At 43.2% G+C, this 21,317-nt stretch overlaps 2 protein-coding genes across 2 annotated transcripts in view; one reads left to right on the plus strand and one right to left on the minus strand.

Annotated features, from left to right (window-relative positions):
• Nucleotides 1-2,111, plus strand: part of LOC128759482 (neurexophilin-1-like) — a 48,728-nt gene extending 46,617 nt beyond the window's left edge. The window contains exon 4 of the mRNA XM_053866474.1: nt 257-2,111. Coding sequence (XP_053722449.1) covers nt 257-895 — 639 coding nt within the window. The 3' untranslated portion in view covers nt 896-2,111. The remainder of the gene's footprint in view (nt 1-256) is intronic.
• Nucleotides 1,752-21,237, minus strand: spop (speckle type BTB/POZ protein). The gene is made up of 10 exons (XM_053866473.1): nt 21,146-21,237; nt 12,338-12,539; nt 11,168-11,289; nt 9,505-9,656; nt 9,289-9,416; nt 7,895-8,072; nt 7,755-7,810; nt 7,150-7,272; nt 4,546-4,688; nt 1,752-3,113 (listed from the first exon to the last, which is right to left on the minus strand). The coding sequence occupies exons 2-10, from the start codon at nt 12,413-12,415 to the stop codon at nt 2,969-2,971; spliced, it is 1,125 nt and encodes a 374-aa protein (XP_053722448.1). The 5' UTR covers nt 12,416-12,539; nt 21,146-21,237; the 3' UTR covers nt 1,752-2,968.
• Between the last annotated feature and the right edge of the window lie 80 nt (nt 21,238-21,317).

Raw genomic sequence — 21,317 nt, forward strand, 5'->3', positions numbered from 1 at the left:
CAGCTGAAACTGACAGGTGTACGGTTAATATTACATATTTTCACATAGATTTCCTTTTATGGGGGGGAAAAAAGCTTAATGTGTCCAACCATATATATATATATATATATATATATATATATATATATATATATATATATATATATATATATATATGTATGTATATATATATGTATGTATATATAATATATAAAATATATATATATTACAATTGGTCGGTTTTGACCTCTAATTCAAATACTTTCGATTTCTACAGATGATCAACAAGCTGCCACAAGCCAACGTCACAGCTGACGTGAGAATGTCCTCACAAGTCCATCAAGGATTCTTGCCTTCGGGTTCTTTGGCCAGGAATTTTGTTCAAAGCCCCAAAGCTGCCTCCACCTCTGTGTCGAAGCAGGGCTTCTGGAATGTGCTGCGGGTCAAACCGTCAAAGCTTTCCAGGAGCTTCACTTGGGGGGACTTCCACTCCAACATCAAGACCGTCAAGCTGAACTTGCAGATCATGGGCAAGATAGTGGATCATGGTAACGGCTCACTGGCGGTTTACTTCAGACACAACTCCACGGGCGTTGGCAACATGTCCGTCAGTCTCGTGCCACCAAACAAGGAGGTGGTGTTTGACCTGGAGCGCCAGAGTGTGGTCACCCCGAAAGACTCCAAGACCTTCAACTGCCGAGTGGACTTTGAAAAAACTGAGCGCAGCAAGAAGGTAGTGCTGTGTAACTACGACCCGTCCAAGACGTGTGCTCAAGAGCAGACCCAAAGCCAGGTGACCTGGCTGTGTTCCAAACCTTTCCAAGTCATTTGCATCTACATGTCCTTCTACAGCACAGACTACAGGCTGGTGCAGAAAGTCTGCCCGGACTCCACTCACCACAATCCAGGGATCTAATGCCCCGCAGGGACAGAAACGTGAAAGTCGTAGAATGAAAGTCATTTATCAATGTTCTAGTAATAAGTAACCGTTGTCTGCGTATACAGTTGTTAATATCAAGATGTTCAAGTGACAAAAATGTACTCACTTGATATTTTTTGACGACGTTTTACCTCTGGATGTGGTGTACTGACAATGGCTGTCTCTTTCAGGTGCAATTCACGCTCTCACCTGAGCAGCAGTCATGAGCTCATACTCGACACAAAGAGGCCAAAAAACAAAGTAGCGCATGTTGAGGTGTCGGGTTTGACGGAAATCAATATCAAGGTGTTTTGAAAGAAGCACTGTGCTACTAAAGAGAGGACTTCTTCTCATTCATTTTTGGCTAAATATGCAAAAGCATAAATCCTTACACACTGAAGGAATCTCACCTTCCATTAAAAAGTACCTTTCAAATTCACAGACACCATATGTGAGATCTATGGCGTATCTCAAGCTAGATCAGAAAGTAACTTTTATCTCTCCATTGACTCCTGTCAGATCTTTTGTTAACTTCCCATGAGGCGGAGTAGAGGGGCGGGAACTTGGCTCCCCATTTATTGTAGGCACACCCTAGCGTCTCTACAGCTACCACCATCTGCTGCCCGTTTGAGCGCATTGCACCTTGTATATCGAACTTTAAACATCGACGTTTCTTCCTACTGTTGCTACAAATGAGTGGTTTGACAGAGGTCTGCACTTTCTGAGTGCTATTCCTGATTGTTAGCTATTGATTTTATAAACTTAAACTGAATCCACCAACAGCACTCACCACAACAGACACCACAATGTCATGAATGGTTATTAGAAAAACTCACACATAACTGGCTTTGCATTCAATACAAAATAGTTTGTGGTTTATTCTGTTGGGAACAAAAAATGGCAACAACTAAGTGTCACTTGTCATAAGTTGAAATATCTACAGGAACGGTTGACGATGCTTCCTTCCACTCACGTCCGCCCAACGTCACTTTGCAAAGTTTATGTGGATTTGCGTTTCACACTCAGTCTATTCTGAACATTAAAACGTGTTCACTTCTCTGACATTCCCCTTCAGTCGCCTGCAAAGAAAACTGTCTTGTTTGTGTCAAATTGAAACCATTCACACAAAAAAAACAAGTGTCTCTGTACAAATTCCTGGGAAAAAAATAGAAATGACACATCTGAGGAAAAAAAAAACAAATGGAATAAAAGGAGAAACATCAACACATCTGAGAGAATGTGAACGTTACTTTGACACATTTACTGACGTCGTCTCAGCTTGTCTTCATGTCCTGGTTCTCTCTCGATGGAGGAGACAGACTGGCGGCAGTTCTACTCTGCAGCAGTGACACTCAGCTCTGGCTCTTCAGTTCAATGCCTTTGACAAATTGGGATGATTGTGAACAGGAACACAGAGTTCTACATGGGATCCATTTGTTTGACAACTCATCTTAAAGGGTTCTTGGTGGTCCAGCTGGGTCTTGCCCACAATACTTCTACTTGTCCGCCGGTCGGGATGGATAACGGGTGACCTTTGACTTTAGTGCAATGACCCCGCCCCATCAGTTTGTGCCCCGCACCTGCCACTTGTCGAGCCCTTGTTGTGTTTCTCAGAAGTGTTCTTGGCTGAGTCTCTGATGCAAGTCAGGGCTCCAGCGGCAGCTCAGCTGAGAGAAGGAATGGGGCTGATGGTCAAGTCTCTGAAGACCAAGCCACCCTCAGGTCCGACTCGTCCCTTGGAGCGGATTCCAACACAGGTTGGGGTTGAGTCTTCACGCAGGAACGTGAACAATGTCTGACCTCAGAGCTTAATAGAAAGAGGGCGGTGGGTGTGCAGTTCTGTAAACATCCCCCTTCATGACATCCTCTCCTTATTCCCTCCATCAATAGACAGATGAAACACAGCAGCGCCTGGATGGAGCAGAAGTGGGGCTGTGGAGGGGGGGTAGGTCGTGTAGCAGGTAACAACAGGGGTAGAGGTCATCCCTTTATGGAGGGGTTTGGGATTTGTGAGAGCGTGAGTGTGTGCGTGAGAGAGAGAGGGCTAGCAGACAGCACGGCTCCATGTCATTAGGACTGTTTGAGGCGCTTGCGTGGGGGTCCCAGGAAGGGGCACTGGGCTGATGCCAGAGAGCGGTAGGCCTCAGCCACCAGGTGAGGGTGTGATGCCACCATGGACTTCCAACCTGCCGTCTCCATCACTTCTGCCGCGTGACTGTGGAGAGAGAAGCGGAGATCAGTGACCTTTGCTTTGGTAGGACCAGTGTGATTTGGATAGCTGACAACTGACAGTAACAGCGCCAGGATTATGAAGTCATCTTTCATTATGTTGGGACTCGCTCATAATCCCAGTCTGTGCCAGTCACAGAATCAGATTAACCATCAAGTCATTACGCTCCCTGTGGTCTACTGAGTTTGGTAAAGCCAGAGGCAACTCCGGATGGGTCCCTCATGTGTTGTACTGTATATTCACGCTTAACAATCAGCTTTCCTCAAGTCCAAAACCAAAGAGAGGTTCAATGCACATCAGACAAAAACAATGTGCAGAGTTATGCTTCTTTATACGAGGCCGTTCATGTTTCTTGGGGTTTTTAGAATCAGGTGTAAATGAAAACATTTACATTTTTACAGTCAAACAAATCATTTTCTTCACTCAGAAGTCTACGTTGCTCTCAGCACTGCATGAAAAATAGGAAAGATGTCCTCACTGGCACTTGACGTCACCACCTAAACGCAACAAGGAGCAACAAATAAAGCCCATGTTGTTGTAGAATGTTTGCTGAGGTGGCACTATCTCTAAAGCATTTAAAACTAAGGGGCTGTTTCCGATCTGAGCACTGACGATGGCTGCTAGCTGATATTACTGGCTGCTACTGGAGCCTTTTCTGGATTGTCCATAGTAATCTGGTTTCCAAAATAATACAATGATATGTGACAGTTGCCCAGAAATCTCAAGTCAGTCTTGTTTTCTGAGATATATTGTGGTGGTGTTTTCTGAGGCTATAAACATTCAATGACCTGATAGCTACCTGTGTGTGTGTGTGTGCGTGCGTGCGTGCGTGCGTGTGTTCAGATACCTCATGCGCTCCACAGTACCGTGTGCTACTGGATATTCATTTGATAGTGTGACGCTTTGTTCAGTTCCGAACACATAATTCTGTGATCAACTTTGATGCCAAAAATGTTCTTCATTTTTCTTGTAAACAAGAAAGATGAACATAATTTTGTGTTTGTCTCTGTAGCCACACATTTTGAGACACAAAACATTTTTCTCCACAATTTTCATGATAATATTAGAGATTGTGTCAAAGTTTACTTGTGTGTGAAAACTTTTTTTCTTCCAACACTGTTATCGTGCATCGATTTGGATTGGCAACTTACATACTTGCTGAATTCATTTCATCTAAAGAATTTCTCATCTCATCTCATCTCATCTCATCTCATGCATGACTAGAGGCATATTTGAAGAATGAAATGTTCCCTAATACTTCTACAGTCAGGAAAATGAAGCCAGAGGTGGAGCTAGTGCCAGCTCAAACTCCCACATGTTGAGGTTCCTCCTCACATCTCCCCGTCTAAATCAACCACGCTGCTGGCAGGAAACCCAGCCTGCTGTGACGCTGGATCATCCACATGTGTGAACTCACTAGTTGATGAAGTCGACGGCTTGTGTTTTGAGCTGGTCCGCGCTGTGCAGGTCGGCCAGGATGAGGATTTCAGCCGCATTGTCTACAGACAGGCTGGTGCAGAGCGCGTCCTCGCACATGACCTTGAGTCGCTCCAGAGCGTACTGGAAGAGAGGTAAACACTGAGTAACACGGCAGCCAGCTGGACTGTTGTCTGTTGTAAACACAACTCATCCAGCTTCTATGCAACAAAGCCATCTTCGACTGGAGTTTGGCAGCTTTCATGAAACCCAGTTTCTGCCTGAACTCCAGGGAGCAAGTCGCTCAAAGTCTTTGTCACTAAAAAGAGGATTCTCAGCACGAAGGCAGCTCATTAGCAGGATGTGCACTGAAGCACTGATGAATTAGAAGTGGAAGCAGACAGTTGTGCCGGTGCAGTCGGACAAAACACAAAACAGTCTTCAAATTAGAGCAGAAATCCCATTTCATTGAGGCTGATGGCTCATTAATGAACACTGATAAGGACAAAACTCAAAGGTGCCACTGGCCCTGCTGTTAAATGTTGGTAATGAGTGAGAGGACGCTGTTGTTTTGGCAGGACGGCCACAGAGTGACAGTCAGGACAACTTGTAGGCGTCTCTAGGACCTAAAAATGGACAGCCGGCACGTGCAGCCGACTACAAATGAGCAACTCAGGTGACCTCACTCTGCAGCAACTGCAGTCCCTTCAAATTGAAACATGTACTGTCATAACACTCTGACCACTTTTAAGGCTTCGGTACACACCAGAGCGTGTGAATAATAACTAACTCCACCGGTTTGTCACATGTCGCTGAGGCTGTAGCAGCATCAGCAGGTCTGTCGGGCGTCTCCACCACCTCCACTGTCAAGACATCATCAGCTCTCCCAGGCAGTGATTTCACACTGTTTCTATTATTGTAACTGACGGATCAGGTGACAAAAAAGAGGCACTCTAAAGCATCTTTAACTTCAGGCTCAGCTTGGGGCTCAACACATGCTGAAACACCTCAACAAATATGATACACCTCTTTCACATTCTAAAACAACAACTGACTAGTTTTCATCATTCCTGGATTTGCGAGCCAGAATGACAGGTACATTTTCAATGTCTTTTTTTGTCAGGTTAGCACTCACAAGATCGCATACAGCAGGAAGTGATAATTTAGGTTTTCAGATGTGTATGAAATTCCAACCTTCCGTCTTTCAATTTAGGACGAAATTCTTGTAGTGTGTGTGTGCCTAGTTGCTCAACAGCAGGATGTTGTGCTGCAGAAAGAGTTGTAGAAAGTGGGGCTACACGATAATCGTTTAAAATACTGTCGTCACGAAGTGAGCAATAGTGCGGGTGACATTGTAGGACAGTGCAATGTTATCCTCCTGTTTTTTACTTTTCAACTTTTATTAAGCTTCATTGAAGTATTACTGAAAAATCTCTTTCCTCCGCTAAGCTCAGTCAGTCTGCTCACAGTCAGCACCTCCCCCCAATGCTCATGTAGATGAGGGAACGAAGAAAGCGTCGTAAAGCAATGGATAAAAGTCCCCAGAAGACAATCAACATCAGAAATCTTGAAATAGTTTGAAAATATCTTGAATTTTTTCAAAAAGATGATGTTGACCACCCCCTTCCGGCCGTGCATCACTGCTGTTGCCACAACCCGAAGTAAAGTGAGAAATGTTTTGGTCCCCTGAGTCACTGTGACAGACCGCAAAATGATGACCCAAATAAACTTTAACAAACAAGCTTTTCAGCAGTGACAAATGCAGCAGGATGCTGTACCTTTGCTGTAACCTTTCCACTCGACATTACTACTACTACTGATAAAAAAAAAAAGATTAATAATAATAGATTTATTGGAAGTCCAGAGTGGTTTAAACTCTGTCAGATCTCCCTCTGGTCACAGAATTACATAGCCATTTTAAATGTTCACATTTATTCCCCACATTTACATCCCGTTTCATCCACTTTGCCTACAGTTTTTACAGTTTTTTGGGGTTATGTGAGCAAAATACTTCTGCTCTTAAAATGCTAAATCATTCATTCCAAATGTACTACTCAAGCAATTTGGTGAGAAGTCTTGGTAATATGTGTTAATATCGCAATAAACGTGGCACCCCTAATGGGAAGGGTTTACCAGAACAACATAGCTTTTTATCACAGATATTTTGGTTGGACGATCTCAGGCTATTGAATCAGTTGTCCCATCTGCTGTCACAGAGCTAAACCAGCGTGATCCACCCAGCTGCTTCTGGAAATCCTGCAGTCAAACCACAGCCGTTTCACATTCATCACATCCTGCAAAAAGTAACATTGCTGCATTTAAACAAGCCAAGATGCAAATATGGAGCCTGTTGTCATTCCTACTTTACACAAGCACAGGGCAGGCAATGGTACCTTCAACATGAGCAACACTTGTGGGTTATGCAATAAATAGAGTTCGAAAACACTCAGTTGCCCACTCATCATCATCATCATCATCATCATCATCAGTAAACACTTGTAAATGTAATGCAATATGACCATCGCCGAGTGATGCCATCATTTGCAAATTAGATAAGGGAATATACTCCCACCCCAAACTTGGAGTCATACTAAAGATAAGATACCTTATCAGCCGCCGCCAGCAAGTCGTCAGCCATCTTGTCCAGGTTTGGTGCCTTGTCTGTGTATATGAAGCACATCATCTCCTTAAAAACCTCAGGCTCCACGTCGTTGATCTCCACTCGATTCTGGAGACAAGAAACAACTACATCAGTGCTCTCAATAGAAAACCCAGCTATAAGACATATTCTGACCCTCAACCTTCTTTTGGGAAAAATGCTGGTCTTCATTGGCCATAAATGTCATTCCTTTCTAGTCGACTGTAAATGAATCCAACATAGGAGACCTACTCCATGTAAAAATGACGTGTCCATGTAAAAATGTAAACATTTCCCAGTCCATATATGAATAGTGTTGTGTTTGCATACTAGATCAATTCTAAACTGTAATAGCTACTTTTTACATCCACATCTACCTGTACTGGGCCAAACACTAAAACCCTTGCTCTTAGTAAGATGGCAACAGAATTATAGACAAAAATCATTTGTCTGCAAATCTGTCAGTGAAAGGAAAGATAAGAACCACATTACTTCCTATGATTCAGTATTACTCACAGAGCCACAATCAACAATCACAATCAAGCCGAGATACCAGGAGAACTGGGCCTTACCTTTTTGCTCTCTTCCATCTCATGCTCAAACATGGCGCTAAAAACAGGTGAGCGGGCTAGAAAAATAAAAGGAACATTAGTAGACAGAAATGTGGTGTTAGGAAGAAAGTTAGCAAAGAGAAGGAGAATCATGTCACTACCTGCCAGGATGGCTTTGTGAGCCTGGAACTCCTGTCCGGCCACACACAGAGAGCAGTCTGTGAAGCGAGAGTTCTCCCACAGACCTCCCAGCTCGTCTGCTAGCCGACAGTCTGGCACCTTCACCATGTTCATCGTGTTCTGACCAGATATGTTGACGGAGTCCTGCACCACACTCACCTGGGGACACAAAGATCATGTGAGTGAGATTCCACGACGGCAGAAACACACTGGGAAATCATCACAAACATCGGTGCTACCATTAAAGGCAGCCTATAGCACATTATAAAAAAAAAATCAGAATCAGAATCAGATTTTTTTTAGAGTTACAAAGAGGTGAAGTATCGGTTTCAGAGGCAGCTGAAGAAAGCTAAAGCTGTATACTCTGACAAACTTGGGAAGAAGTTTTCACGCAATGACTCGGCTGAAGTGGGGAGTGGGTTTAAGGTGGTCACAAACTACAATCCACGTGCCCCCTCCAGTGTTCACGGACATCTTCAATGCTTCCTTGGTGTCCTGTCATGTTCCTGCCTGCTTTCAGTCCTCCACTATCATTCCTGTTCCCAAGAAGGCCAGGATCACAGGACTGAATGACTACAGACCGATGGCACTAACGTCTGAGGTCATGAAGTCCTTTGAGCGCCTGCTTCTCACCTGGACTGTCTGTAGATGGATTACAGACTTCCTGACCAGCCGGAGTCAGCGTGTGCGGCTGGGGACGACTGTCTCCGACACTCGGATCCTCAACATTGAGTCTCCTCAGTCTGTGAAGCTGATCAAGTTTGGGGATGACACCACCATCATCGGGCTCATCTCAGATGGAGATGAGTCGGCTTACAGGAAGGAGGTGGAGCGGCTGGTGTCCTGGTGCTGCCACAGCAACCTGGAGCTCAACACCCAGAGGACAGTGTAGATGGTCCTAGACTTCAGGAGAGTCACAGTTTCTCTGTCCCCTCTCATGTTGGCTGGTTCACCCATTCCTATTGTGGACTCCTTCTGCTTCCTAGGAGCCACCATCACTGAGGAACTCAAATGGGAGCCAACCATCATCCGTTCTCACCCTGGACATGGACTGTTTCTTTCTCTTCCCTCTGGCAGGAAGCTACGGTCCATCCAGACCAGAACCTCCCGTCACAGGCTCGGCCGTCAGACTGTTCAATTCGTGATCAGCCTTTGTTGTTTTGTTTTTTTTTTTGTCAGCATTTTATTCCAAAGCGATCCTAGTTGGTGGGATCCTCACCGACCATGGCAATAAATTTGATTCTGATTATAAGCCGTTCCTATAAAAACGGTTGTTGAGACAATACACTTCTCCCCAAGTCACACCATTCTAACTGGGCACTGGGTTCAAGCGTTGAAATGAACTTAGCCAAAAATACAAAACAAGGCAGCGCACCTCACAGAAGAGTGTGAGCTTGTCATCAGGGAGCAAACCGTTGGCTTCATCCAGGAGGAAGTCTCTCCGAATGAATTTCTTGAACCCCCAATCTTTCCCCTGGACAAAGCGATACGCCCTCTGGCTCTCTGCACACAATCAGATAACAAAAACACATCACAAATCTGTCTGAATCGAATTGAAAAATCAAATTCTTGTCTGACTAAGGCGCCTCACCCATGGCTTTGGTCTCCTCCCCCTTGGCATTCAGGATGGAAAACTTGAACTTGGCTCGGACCTCAGCTTTCGGACAGCTGACCAGCAGCAGGTAGAGTGACAGGTAGTCTTTACTCTCCTCGTCCAGACCTTTGGGATTCACTCGCAAACACCTGAGGAGACAGAACACTGCATCATTTCTGCGTCTGCATTTTCTGTGTCATCTTCACAAGACAAGTTCGCACAAACAGACGGAGATTCTCATCTGCAAATGTGTCACCGTCCAAAGAGACTTCTGCTGAGAGTCTTCAGTTGTTAGTGGCAACATGAATGAAGCGTGACTAACAATGTCAGCGCTCCCTCACCGTCAGAAACACACCCTAGCTGGGAGCAAATCCTTGGGGGAATCTCAATTACTGATAAACGACATAAATAAATATTTTTTTTCATGCCATCACACGCTCAAAAACCATTTTTCATTCTCCTAAAACCAAAGTTCCAAGTTACAAAGGGATCAAAATAAATGGTTGGTCCCTGTGATGTCACTTCTGTCAAGGTCAAAGTTCACGTCAGAGCTGGGGTCACTTTCTGCTTTACTTTCATTTATGCACGCGTTCCATTCTCCACTGTACTGTTCTGTATTCACCCTCAAGACAATGATTCTTTGAAGTATAAACAGCTTAGACAAAAATCAAATGACTGGGGTTCATTGAATACATACTACCACTGAAGATTAAAATGTGATCTGCTTTCATTTCAGTATTCTCTTGGGAAGGAAACTTCAGAGTGATGAAAAGAAGAACCAAAGTTGAATCGCTCAGAAAGCCTTCCTGTTTTTTGCATACGTTCAACCCACACTGGAAACTGACGGTCCACCTTCCTCAAACACTTCTCGACTAAGCTTGACTTTTCGAACTTTGTATCCTCTACAACCCGGAACACTAAAAGAAAGTACCTTCTCTTCCTCAGCACATTAACTGATAATACCTTTCATTGCCTCCACAAAAGTTTGAATGCTTGCATCAAGTGTTTGCAGCATCTTGCAGTCAAATAATTTCACAGAGCTGTTGTCAGTAGTGAGACTTTCCACATAGATCAAGATAGGAAAGAGTCAAGTTCAGACTGCTGGAGGCAGATTAGCGATGTAACAATTACAGTACAAATGGTAAACCCTGGTGAAAATAGTGACGGATAGTAGCTGTGCCATATGTACCGTCTAGGGATGTCCAGGAGTACGGGCCTATGTGCACCTCCTGGAACTCTATTTCCTGCATTTTGAGCGGCAGACATCCAGCAATGAAGGCGTTCTTTCACGCCGTGTTCACCAATCAAATGCAATGGATAATGAGTGGAATTTGCCCGAAAAAAAAAACATGGCACCCTCGATCACAAAGCCGCAGGTAGCATTAGAAGAAATATGAGCATATGAAAATTTCGGGGAGAAACACCCTTTTCATCGAAGCTAGTATTCAGGCAATAATAATTTTGTTCCACTTGAGGCATTTAGATGCTTCATGCCTTCAGGGAGGGGCGTGTCTATAGATGGGCTCCCAGACAGACAGACTCTCGACCAGACATTTTCCATGATGATATATAGTGAACCATGAATGACCCAGCCCGAGCTACATGTCATGCAATAAGCACAAGGGATCAGTGTCATATGACTCATCGAGCCACTTCCTACCATTTTAACTTGTCATTGGCTCCTGAGGAAAATGTGGAGCTCTTGATGACCTCACCCATCTCCTCACGGCAGAAGCTGAAGTTGTTGATGGTCCACATGTATGAAAACTTCACAACTTTAATCTGGAAACAAAGAGGGACTTAGACTTCCTTTAATTGTCATTGCACAATGAAAAACAACAGTGAGACCTTGGCAACGAAATGTCGTTGCTTGGCTTCTGGATCAAACAATAATACAGTGGTACCTCAGTTCTCGACCACAATCCAATCCAATTCCAGACGGCCGTTCGAGAAGCGGTTTGTTCGAAATCTGAATCGATTTTTCCCATTACAATGAATGGAAAAAGAAATAATGCGTTCCAAGCCTTAAACTAGGCTTTTGTAGGAGTGAATGTAGAATGTCTGCTGCAGGTGCGCTGTTCCTCTATGTGTGTGGCCGCTGCATGTGGGAGGGGTTGCTGAGTGAGTGACGTCTCTCTAGAAGTGAAGAGGTGCCCGGTGCGTGTCCAGCTCTGAATGTGCGCTTCTGTGCAGTTTGGCTGTGACAAAGTCATAAACCAAGTAAGGCTCTGTCCCAGACTCGCCTCATCCCTGTCCCAGCTCCAGCCCACAACAGGACATCAAACCCTGGAGTGTGCGCTCCAGCCTCAGAGGTGTGGAGAGCGAGCACCTCCCCTGTGACACTCTACCACGGTCCAGTGCGGAGACAGGAAAGGTTTTACACCTCAGTATGAAGAAAAAAACAGCCAGTAAATGTAGCTAATGGGACACGTCTGCAGACAGAGGCTGCGTTATACACAATAACAAAGCGCGTCGTGGGTCAGCTGGTCGGTCCGCGCACGTTATGTTTTTTCCGGCTTTGTTCGGGGGCGTTCGAGTTCTGGATTTTCGTTCGAAATCCGAAGCAAAAAAATCTCAAACTTTGTGTTCGAACTCCGATTTGTTCGAAGTCCGGGACGTTTGAAAACCGAGGTACCACTGTAATATGAAGTATGAATGAGTGCAAAACTATTATCATCAGTGCAAAGAAAGCGCAAGTAAGTGCGAAACAGAAAACAGAATAACTGGATGACCAATATGTAAACTGCACCAACAAACAAAAAACAAGACATGATTGTAAACATCTGGACACATTGTTAGTCCAGACAGAGATTGACATTGAGATTTGTACCTGTGTGTAGCACCAGCTCTCAGCAACAGGCCCGCTGGACATTTCCGCAGGGGGAGGGGGACTCGGGACTCTTGACATTGCCAGCGTGACAGAAGGTGTCGGGGCAAGAGGCTGAGGAGGAGGATCCGTTAATTCTGCCCGTCAGCGTTCACTCATAAAGTCCATCTGTATTGGTACCCGCCAGGCGGAAGCACTCTGCTCCCTACAAGGAAACAATGTATGATCAATATGATCATCTGTAATCCATCTTTGTGGAAGTCCTTTCTTTGCGAACATTCTTCTCACACCCTGGTACGTTTGCAGAAATTCAAGCAGAATCGGTCTCATTGTGACCAAGCACACAGCCACTGCATCATTCATTAATACAATTAAGACTCAATATGGCTTGATTCATGTGGCCTCAGTACTGGCGCCGGGGAGGTTTGCTGCGCTGGGCCTGGATGAATTGTCCCTGACCTGCTGGGTGACAGCTGCAGATCGATGGCCCATACCTGCTCCTGGATCAATATGCCACACAATTAGGTCTGGAAAAAATGGACTGCAGGTAAACAAGTAGAGTTCAAAGAATGTGGCAACAATTTAAGCAACCAAGAAACCAAATCTTTATAGAAGAAGGCATACAATATACAAGACCATTACAGAACAGACTTGCAGAGGCATTATAGAGATGGTTTTAGTACCTTAATCCCAGAATAAACCTTCTGTCTGCTGTTGTTTATTAATTCTTTTAACTACCTTTTTTATTATTTTAAGATTTGTTTGTATTAATGTATTATTGACACAAAGAAGATGAGTCAAAGGCAACAGGGGGATTTGATTTATGGAACAGCAGTCAATAAAACTGAAGTTTGCCATTTTGTGACACTGAATTTTTATTTCATCACATCTTTGAAACTGCTCTAAATTTTGCTTTCTCTTTTGATAAAGTCAAAATAATCTGTTTTGGAACAGATTATCAACAGATCATTCAACATCATCAACACCTGTAACTGTGTAGAAATGTATATTTTTCTTACAAATGAGCAGCTCTAATGCAAACCAACAACAAATGCACAGAACGAGTACAGTGTGTTCAGCTATGTTCCTATCAAAAACAGGTCCTCAAGATTCCAGTTTAGTTCATTCACGACAAACTCATATATCGTGTATGACAACTCAGATGAACAAGAACACAAAATGGTTTCCTTGCTGACAATCAAAAGTACTGCATACAAAACATTTTTTACCCAGGTTTAAGGATAAACACTTTGGTGTCATGGATATAATTAACATTCCATACAAAAGAGGGTTTGGGCTTTGTTCACACATTTCCATGAAGTCACTGGACAAAATAGAACACAATACACAGTCAATACGAGGTAAACAAAGAGTAGCCAAACACTGTTCTGAGAACCTTGGGAGAATTCCACAGGAGCCATCTATATTCCTATGCATTCAGCTGTTCCAATCCTGCAGCAAGGTCAGAGGCTGAAGAAGCATCACACTTTCACACAATATCTCTTCTATAATACAAGACCATTTCTCTGTGAGCCCTCATAAAGTTGATGTGCGGCCACTGTTTAATATATGGTTTCTATTTGGCTGGAGCTTTCCATTCCTGCAGCAGTCTCATCCTCCATCTGCGCTCAAGGTCTTCATCGAAAAACTCAATTTGTGCTGAAGGAGAGCAGAGCTTCTCCTGTGAGTGAAAATGAAAAGTGGTTTCACAATCACTTTCCTCCTCGTTTTTTTTTTTTTTTTTTTTTTCAGAATGTCATTCAACAGCTGCTGACACAACGGGTGTCAAAGCTGGTTTTATTTTTATTATTTGGAAGGTTTATTTGGTTTGGGAGGTTTTGAGAATTAAAATATTTTTCATCATCTCGTTGAATATACTGGATATGTAAAATAGTAGAAAAAGCAACTCAATATTTTTACAGTTGAATGGCACGTTGGCTGAATGAGGTATAATCTAGTCAAATATCTGGGGACAGTATACAGGCATAATTGTGTAACGCCAAAAGGTAAGGACATTTTTTGTATTTAATAAACCATTTACTGTTTGTTATGTTTATTTTTAAAAAATGTTTTTCACTTCGCTCAATAAATTTAATTATGTCCTTCACAAATATTTGCCAGAAACAATTTTAAAAAAGGGGATAGCTTTAAAAAAATTGCGGCAATTGTCAAAGTGTCAGTGAAGACCATTCCTGTTTCCAAAGCTCTGATCTTTGAGGAGCACCAAGCACTGCAGAGGAACCTTAACATTATAATTGGTACAGGGACCAAGGATCAATGGCATGTAGTGCCTCGATGGGAGTGATTTCATATTCTGCCCTCGGTCATGGCGTTCCCCTCCTTCCTAAAAACTCAATCTCAGAGAGGTATGAACTATTGATTTTACAACAGCGATCAGCTCGGCTTGCCATCGTCCTGGACTTAGTGTAGCCATGCAATTACATGGAATGGGATTTGACAAGGAAGACACGGCGCATCAGCAGCACAGCTCCGACTGCTGCCAGTACTTCCTCGCTAAAACCTGTTTCACTCACCTCAAACTGGAGGTCAAAGAGAGGAGCAACTTCCAATGCATATCTGATGTCTACCAGCTCTCTACCTTTACCTGCAGTCTCTGTTGACGGTGTGACCTTCTCCAGCATCAACTGAAATTGCTGCCAGCTGCATTTATCAGCTACTCTGATTCTCAATCTATAGCACAGGCTGGCGCTAACTAAAGTATCAAAGATTAGATGAACCATGTCTGCAATTTTCAGTTGAAGAAATTTTGGCGCCAGTTCAGCATCACTAGATGCTTATTTGCCATTGAAGCTCACTGCACAGAGTTTCTATTCCTAGACTTAATAAGGTCTTATGAGCAGAGAAGAAAGCTGACAGAGACCACTAAGGTCATGACAACCTTACCCCACACTTGGGCTTCAAGCCCTCAGAAAAATTACACGCCCGCAGCCACTGTGGCCAGCATCACCCAGACGCACTCATCTCACTATCTTCATGAATAGACTTGAAATTCTGACCTGCTACCAGAAGGTTCAATAAGGACTGAGAATATAAAAGAATGACAATCTACACGCTTGATTATATTAGGTAACTGTTAAGCAAGGAGGGAAGTGTAAAAACATTGATTCACAAAAGAATCGTAATTGTCATTCGCTAAGGTTTAGACTTTACATCCCAAAATCTGTTGGGCATGATGTAAGTATGTCCCAACGTCACAGTGCAGCCCATTCTGGAACGTACCAAAGCAAAGATGGCGGAAAAGAAGTTCCAACCAGCTCCGTCTTCGGTTATGTCTTAGAGTTTGCCGTCATTTCCGGCTGGACATGACACACACTCACTGTGCATCCATCCATCCAAACTAAGATCAAGCACTTTGTCAGGAACAAATAAAATAAAATAAGGTCAACTTGTCGTTCTATCTTGCACAGCAGATGGGAGGAAATCAAGATCAAAATCATTGTGAATAAATCTTTTTGAATTAACAGGGTTGAATGATTCAAATCGAATGGAATCATGAGATAGTTTCAATATACGGCAAAATCATGTTGACACTTCAGTGGCAGCCACTCCAATGAAGATTGACAGAATCTGACATTTGACATATCAGTTCAGATCCAGGACAATTGTCAAAATGCCGCTTCGATCAAGCTGGAACGCTTCTGTGTAGTGAAACATTTCGGTGAAACTGTCCACAGAGAACTGAGCAGAGAGAGCAAAAGGGGCTGCTGTATTTAAAGCATTGTATTTTCCCGCTGTGAAATGTGTCGACACTGGGAAAGCGGACTTTTGCTATCTATGCTGATGACAAAGGCAGCCTTGAGAATTGCTTGTTGACACACATGCGTAGACATTTCAATAGACTTAAAGAACATTTTCCTTCCAGGGTAGTGTTACAGATGGGGCGGCCTGTGGATTGCGCAGGCACAGGGGGAAAGCAAGACGCGGGGCAAGAGAAACTCCCCTACACTGCCCTGTAGCGTTCCAGGTGGGGGTGTGGTTCGTGCATTAAGCAGCACACGCGGGGTCAGCGAATGTGCAGCCGGGGAGTTACGGGGGGCACATGGAGATGTATGGAAGCTCTCTACACTGAATCATATTGGATGTCAGTTGCTATTTATAACCCCTTAAGTGGCTTTCCTCCTTAGTGACTAAAATGCATGGGCCTAAAATAGCACGTGATTTGACACGTTGCTACGCATAGAAAGACTGGAGCGCCATCACATGGCTTATCTAACCCCAACCTCCATCAAAATGCAACACTTGAAAGCTGCCTTCATCGTCAGTACAGGACGCAAAAGACAATGTTCCCACCGTCGATACATTACACCATGGGAGTGAGGATGTGTTGGTAACAGGAGACTGCAGAGCCTGTCTTGGAAAAACAAACTTCATCTACAGAAACTTCATAGCATGGCCTCTAGGAAAGGCAAATACATCTTCCTCTCCCAAAGAGCCAAAAAAAACACGCATCTTTCAGACCATAATTGGCCACGGTTAGAGAGTCTGTCAGTGGTGCTACTCATCCAGAGGAGTGCTTCTTCAATCCCATAATCCTTTGCAGGTTACACATACAGGTTTTCATGATGTCAATTTTAATTACCTCACAAAAACTGTAAGCAAAAGGAATCTCCAAAACAGAGCCTTTTGTGTAGGCGCAAGATGTGCAATATTATATATATAGTTTTCTTTTTCCCAGCATAGGGGGTGTCTCCGATGCGGTGACAGGGGTGGACTGGAGAACAGGGTGGGTAAGTGACTCAAAACAAACTTCTCTCTGCATTACAGGACTCTGTCTCCAAAACCAAAGGTCGCGCTTGTGTTCAATAGTGGTTAAATGACAGAGACATCGCTCAGATCTGTTTCTCACTTCTGCATGTGCCTGTCCCCGCAACCCTGAGCAGGACTAAGCAGCGGTTGTATGAGTGTGTGAATGTAAAACCGAAAACCCTGAACCAACAACACTCAAGTCATTTCAGACAGGGGAGAACGTTTGCAAGCAATAACTTCAAAACAGAGCATCATCATGATGAGGGACTTGCTTATGGCCCTATAAAATCCGTTTTATTATTCCCCAAAATTCAATTTTACTTTTTCCAAATTTTCCATATTGGACCTAGGGGTGAGGTTGGAACTGGTGCAACCCCACCGATTGGTTCTGCAGCGAGGACCACTTGAGTGGGGAGGGAAATAAAGCATTGACCATAAAGCACTGACTTGACTACTTGCCAATACAGAGTACCGATACAAGTAGTCAATAATACATAACCATTTTAAATTATGATATTTTTGAGCATGTTACTTGAACAAACATAACACCAATGCCACAGATTCCAGTATTAACAGTTCAACTTCAGACTGGGCAATCTATGCATTTGCTCTCTGCATGGCATTTAAACCTGTCTACCTGCCTACTTTTTATAGTGTTGTTACCGACATGGTGTATTGAATAGTTTAGCTCACACTGTCAGAAAACTGCTGTTCTGCTGACAACATTGCACTTTTCAGCAGGCTGCTTCCACAAATCACATACCCTTCTGTTATCACCTTAACACCTTTCATTCCACAAAGCAGTCTCTGTCACATTTAATAGAAGTGCTATAAAAGTACGCTCAATCTACAGTCATAACACTGTTGCTAGATTCGATTTTCTTCCCCCTTTCAAACAGGACCCAGTCCTGCACCGGACTTATTTTGGCTTTTATAACAGAAGGAAAACCAACATGTTTTCTCCTGAAATGTAGCGAGTCATCTTTGTGTCCACAATGCAGAACTTTACGACATAAGTAGGATAAGGTTGTGTTTATTAATAGAGTCAAAATATCACATGTGTTGTGATTAATCAATTCCAGACAATTAGCCCATTTTCTTTTTTGAGTTGTAGGAACTGTTGACACGACATGAGTGACCAATGACATTAGTCGTGACAGAGACTGTGTTGGATTAAGACAATGGCGTCGAGAGCTTTCAGGGGATCAACATGATTTAAAGTCAGTTCAGTGTTTCAACTCCGTGTCATGACCCAAACTAAACACGAGTAATGCATGTCATGTTATTTTCACTGATCACCACAACATGACTTTAATTCTGCCTCAACACTCACACACACCACTGCAGTCACTCTCTGTCTGTGACTGGAAAGGTAAATAAACTTCTTGTGGGTTCAGTGTTCCCACTGACGCCTTTATTTAACTGCTATTAAACACAAAATTGCTCTTTGACTTAAGGCACCGTCCGCTATTGAGGGCAACATAGACACGGTTCCATCATCGGTCAACATAAATTAGTAAAGTGTGTGTGTCAGCAATCCTGTAAAGTAACAGTGAAGCCACCCGACCCTTGTCGTCTCTCTAAGGTTTGGGCGAATGCACACTAGAAGGAAAGAATGGTTCTTAGAAGGAAACGGTTCCTCCAAACTGTTCCTAGAAATTATAAGAGATTATAGCCGAATCAGACCGGACTAAAGCTATTGGTGTGCAGCGGTACTAACCTTCACACAGTCGGCATTAAATTGCGGAAACAAGGCTTTGTCTCACACACTCACATTTCACACAAGTTAGTTTATAAATAAACTCTGCGGTGCGCTCAGCAATAGCTCAGTGTTGAGGAAGATCTAATGGAAACTTTCTGGTCAATAGGTAGCCTCCACTTCCACATCCGAGCTCACACGTGTTGACAGTTGTGTGTCCATCCACCAGTGAGACGATCATGTCTTCACATGTGGACGAACTATTGCGGAGTCCTCTCTAGCGCACCCTACAGACTTCCAAGGCAACGGAACGATATGAAGTTATGACTGGTCACTACATCAGAGAGTGATCACCACATCAAGACGAGGTGCTGTGTGAGGTGGGAGTCACACTGGTACAAATCTGAGTACTGTCCTCTGTTGGCCACCAGAGGTGATCTGTTATTACATCCACACCTTATTGTGTGATGATAGTTGTACATTGTTGATGGATCCAGTTTGTTTATTTTAGTATCTGGCAACAGGTTACGTTCAGCACTCAAGACAAACCTCCGACTTGATTTATTTTGCAATTATTTGGGGATTATCAAAGAAGACAGCAAGCAATATTCTTCTGTTACACGTCTCAGTCTTTTTATCAATCCAAAAAATGGAATGAATTTAACTGAAAATACCCCAAATTGAAGGGTTTTGAATTAAAGAGAAAGAGTTAATGACAAGAATTGGATTAATTACTTACGCACCTTTAATTTTTGTTTAATTTTAATATCAAAGGTTGCGGTTTCAAAATCAAACACTTCGTTCTTCAAAAAGGACACAGAGTTTTTACAAGTGTGGTCACATTTCTCATTTTAAAGAGTAGTGTCTGCAGGTCTTTGCACACAACATGTATAGAAAGCAGCATGTATTGACCAATGTATGCGTGTGTCAGTCTGATGATAGAAAGAAAATTACATTATTATTATTATTATTATTGGGGATATATATTCAGAAAATGACATTTGTGTGTATCTTAAATGTATAGTTAATCTGCAAAACCAACAGTACTTGTACACACAAACACAAATGCTTAATTATTTTAGTTTTAAAAGACTTCTCACCGTCACCATCTTTAGAAATGTTTGGTCCACTGTCTCAACACTTACAAAATGAATGACAAGATGAATGAGACACATGACTGAATTTGACATTAATATTGGGAGACGGTGTTACAGCTTGATAGAAATAATGCTGCCATTTAAATTCACACCAACAATGAAAACAAACTCAAGGAAATGTACTGACTTATCACCATGTAACTAAATGAAACAAAACCTGTCATTCAACGTCGTATGATATTCAAGTGTGCTGTATCGGAAACTGAAACAAGTTGTTCACGCCCATATTTACATATTTCAACCTCGATTAGCAAAGTTCCCCACACAGACCACGAGGAGTGAAATTCGAATTTAATGAAAACATGCCACTTTAAAACAGCATCAAATACACATGTCGGCAGTAAAGCACTTTCTGGTAACAGCATCAGCAGCCAACACAATCGAATATTTATACAGCAGTTACAGAGCCATAGAGCGTGGATGAGACAGAGCAGAGGTCACAATGAACCAGGGCCAAAAGTGAAAACTGCCAGCTGGTTAAGTGACGTCGCGTATAGCCGGTCTCCTGTCACTCGACTGATCAGCTGTCAGCGGTGTGGACACCAGTTCCTCTTACGTAAGGGATTAGTTCTGCTCGGCAAATGAAGCACATTCAACAGCACGCTACAAAACTCAAGTTCAACTCGTGAGGAGACTCTCACTGTTTCGCCGTCATGAAACCCCCAGTGTCAGCGTCAATTGGGGTTTAAAAAAAATAAAAGTTACTAGTTCACACGCACCGTTTTAATCTTGACTAAAGTCGCTTTCATATCTGTTCTGGTCTAACCACAAAAATAACGATGATTCAGAAACGGGGCTTCGACTCTGTTTTAAATGTTTTTTTAAGACGCAGGTTATCAACCTGCTGGCAATATTACAATCCGGATCCTATTTCTGAACATTAAAAGAGGTTTCAACAGCAGAATAATACTATCGCGAATCCAGGAAGACTCTCGGTGAGTAGACGACAGGTTGTTTTAATGATATATTCTGAATCGGATCAATCTGGGCAAATCATTGACGCTAGCCCGAGACCAGGGCTTCTGCCAGGCTAGGTAGCCGTGCATCTGCTACTAGCTACCGCTCCAGAAAAACGGCTTTAAAGCCACTACATCATTCACGCCGAAGCAACAGAACGCTCACGGTTGGAGCTCCATATGATTTGATCTCACTGTGTCAATACACGGTCTTATTTACCAAGGCTCTTACCTGTGTAAAGGATTTATAATGACGCTTATCCAGTTTATAGTGTTGTTGTTAGCAGTCAGGCTAGTTGTTTGGAAACCAGTCGAGCTCAGCGGTGTTCCAGATAACAGCAGCACCGCCTGCCGTCCCGGAGAACCACTGCGACGGAACCGTGTTCGGACAGAAAAATCACTGT

Source organism: Synchiropus splendidus, chromosome 5, assembly GCF_027744825.2.
Source record: "Synchiropus splendidus isolate RoL2022-P1 chromosome 5, RoL_Sspl_1.0, whole genome shotgun sequence".
NCBI classification, from domain to species: Eukaryota; Metazoa; Chordata; class Actinopteri; order Syngnathiformes; family Callionymidae; genus Synchiropus; species Synchiropus splendidus.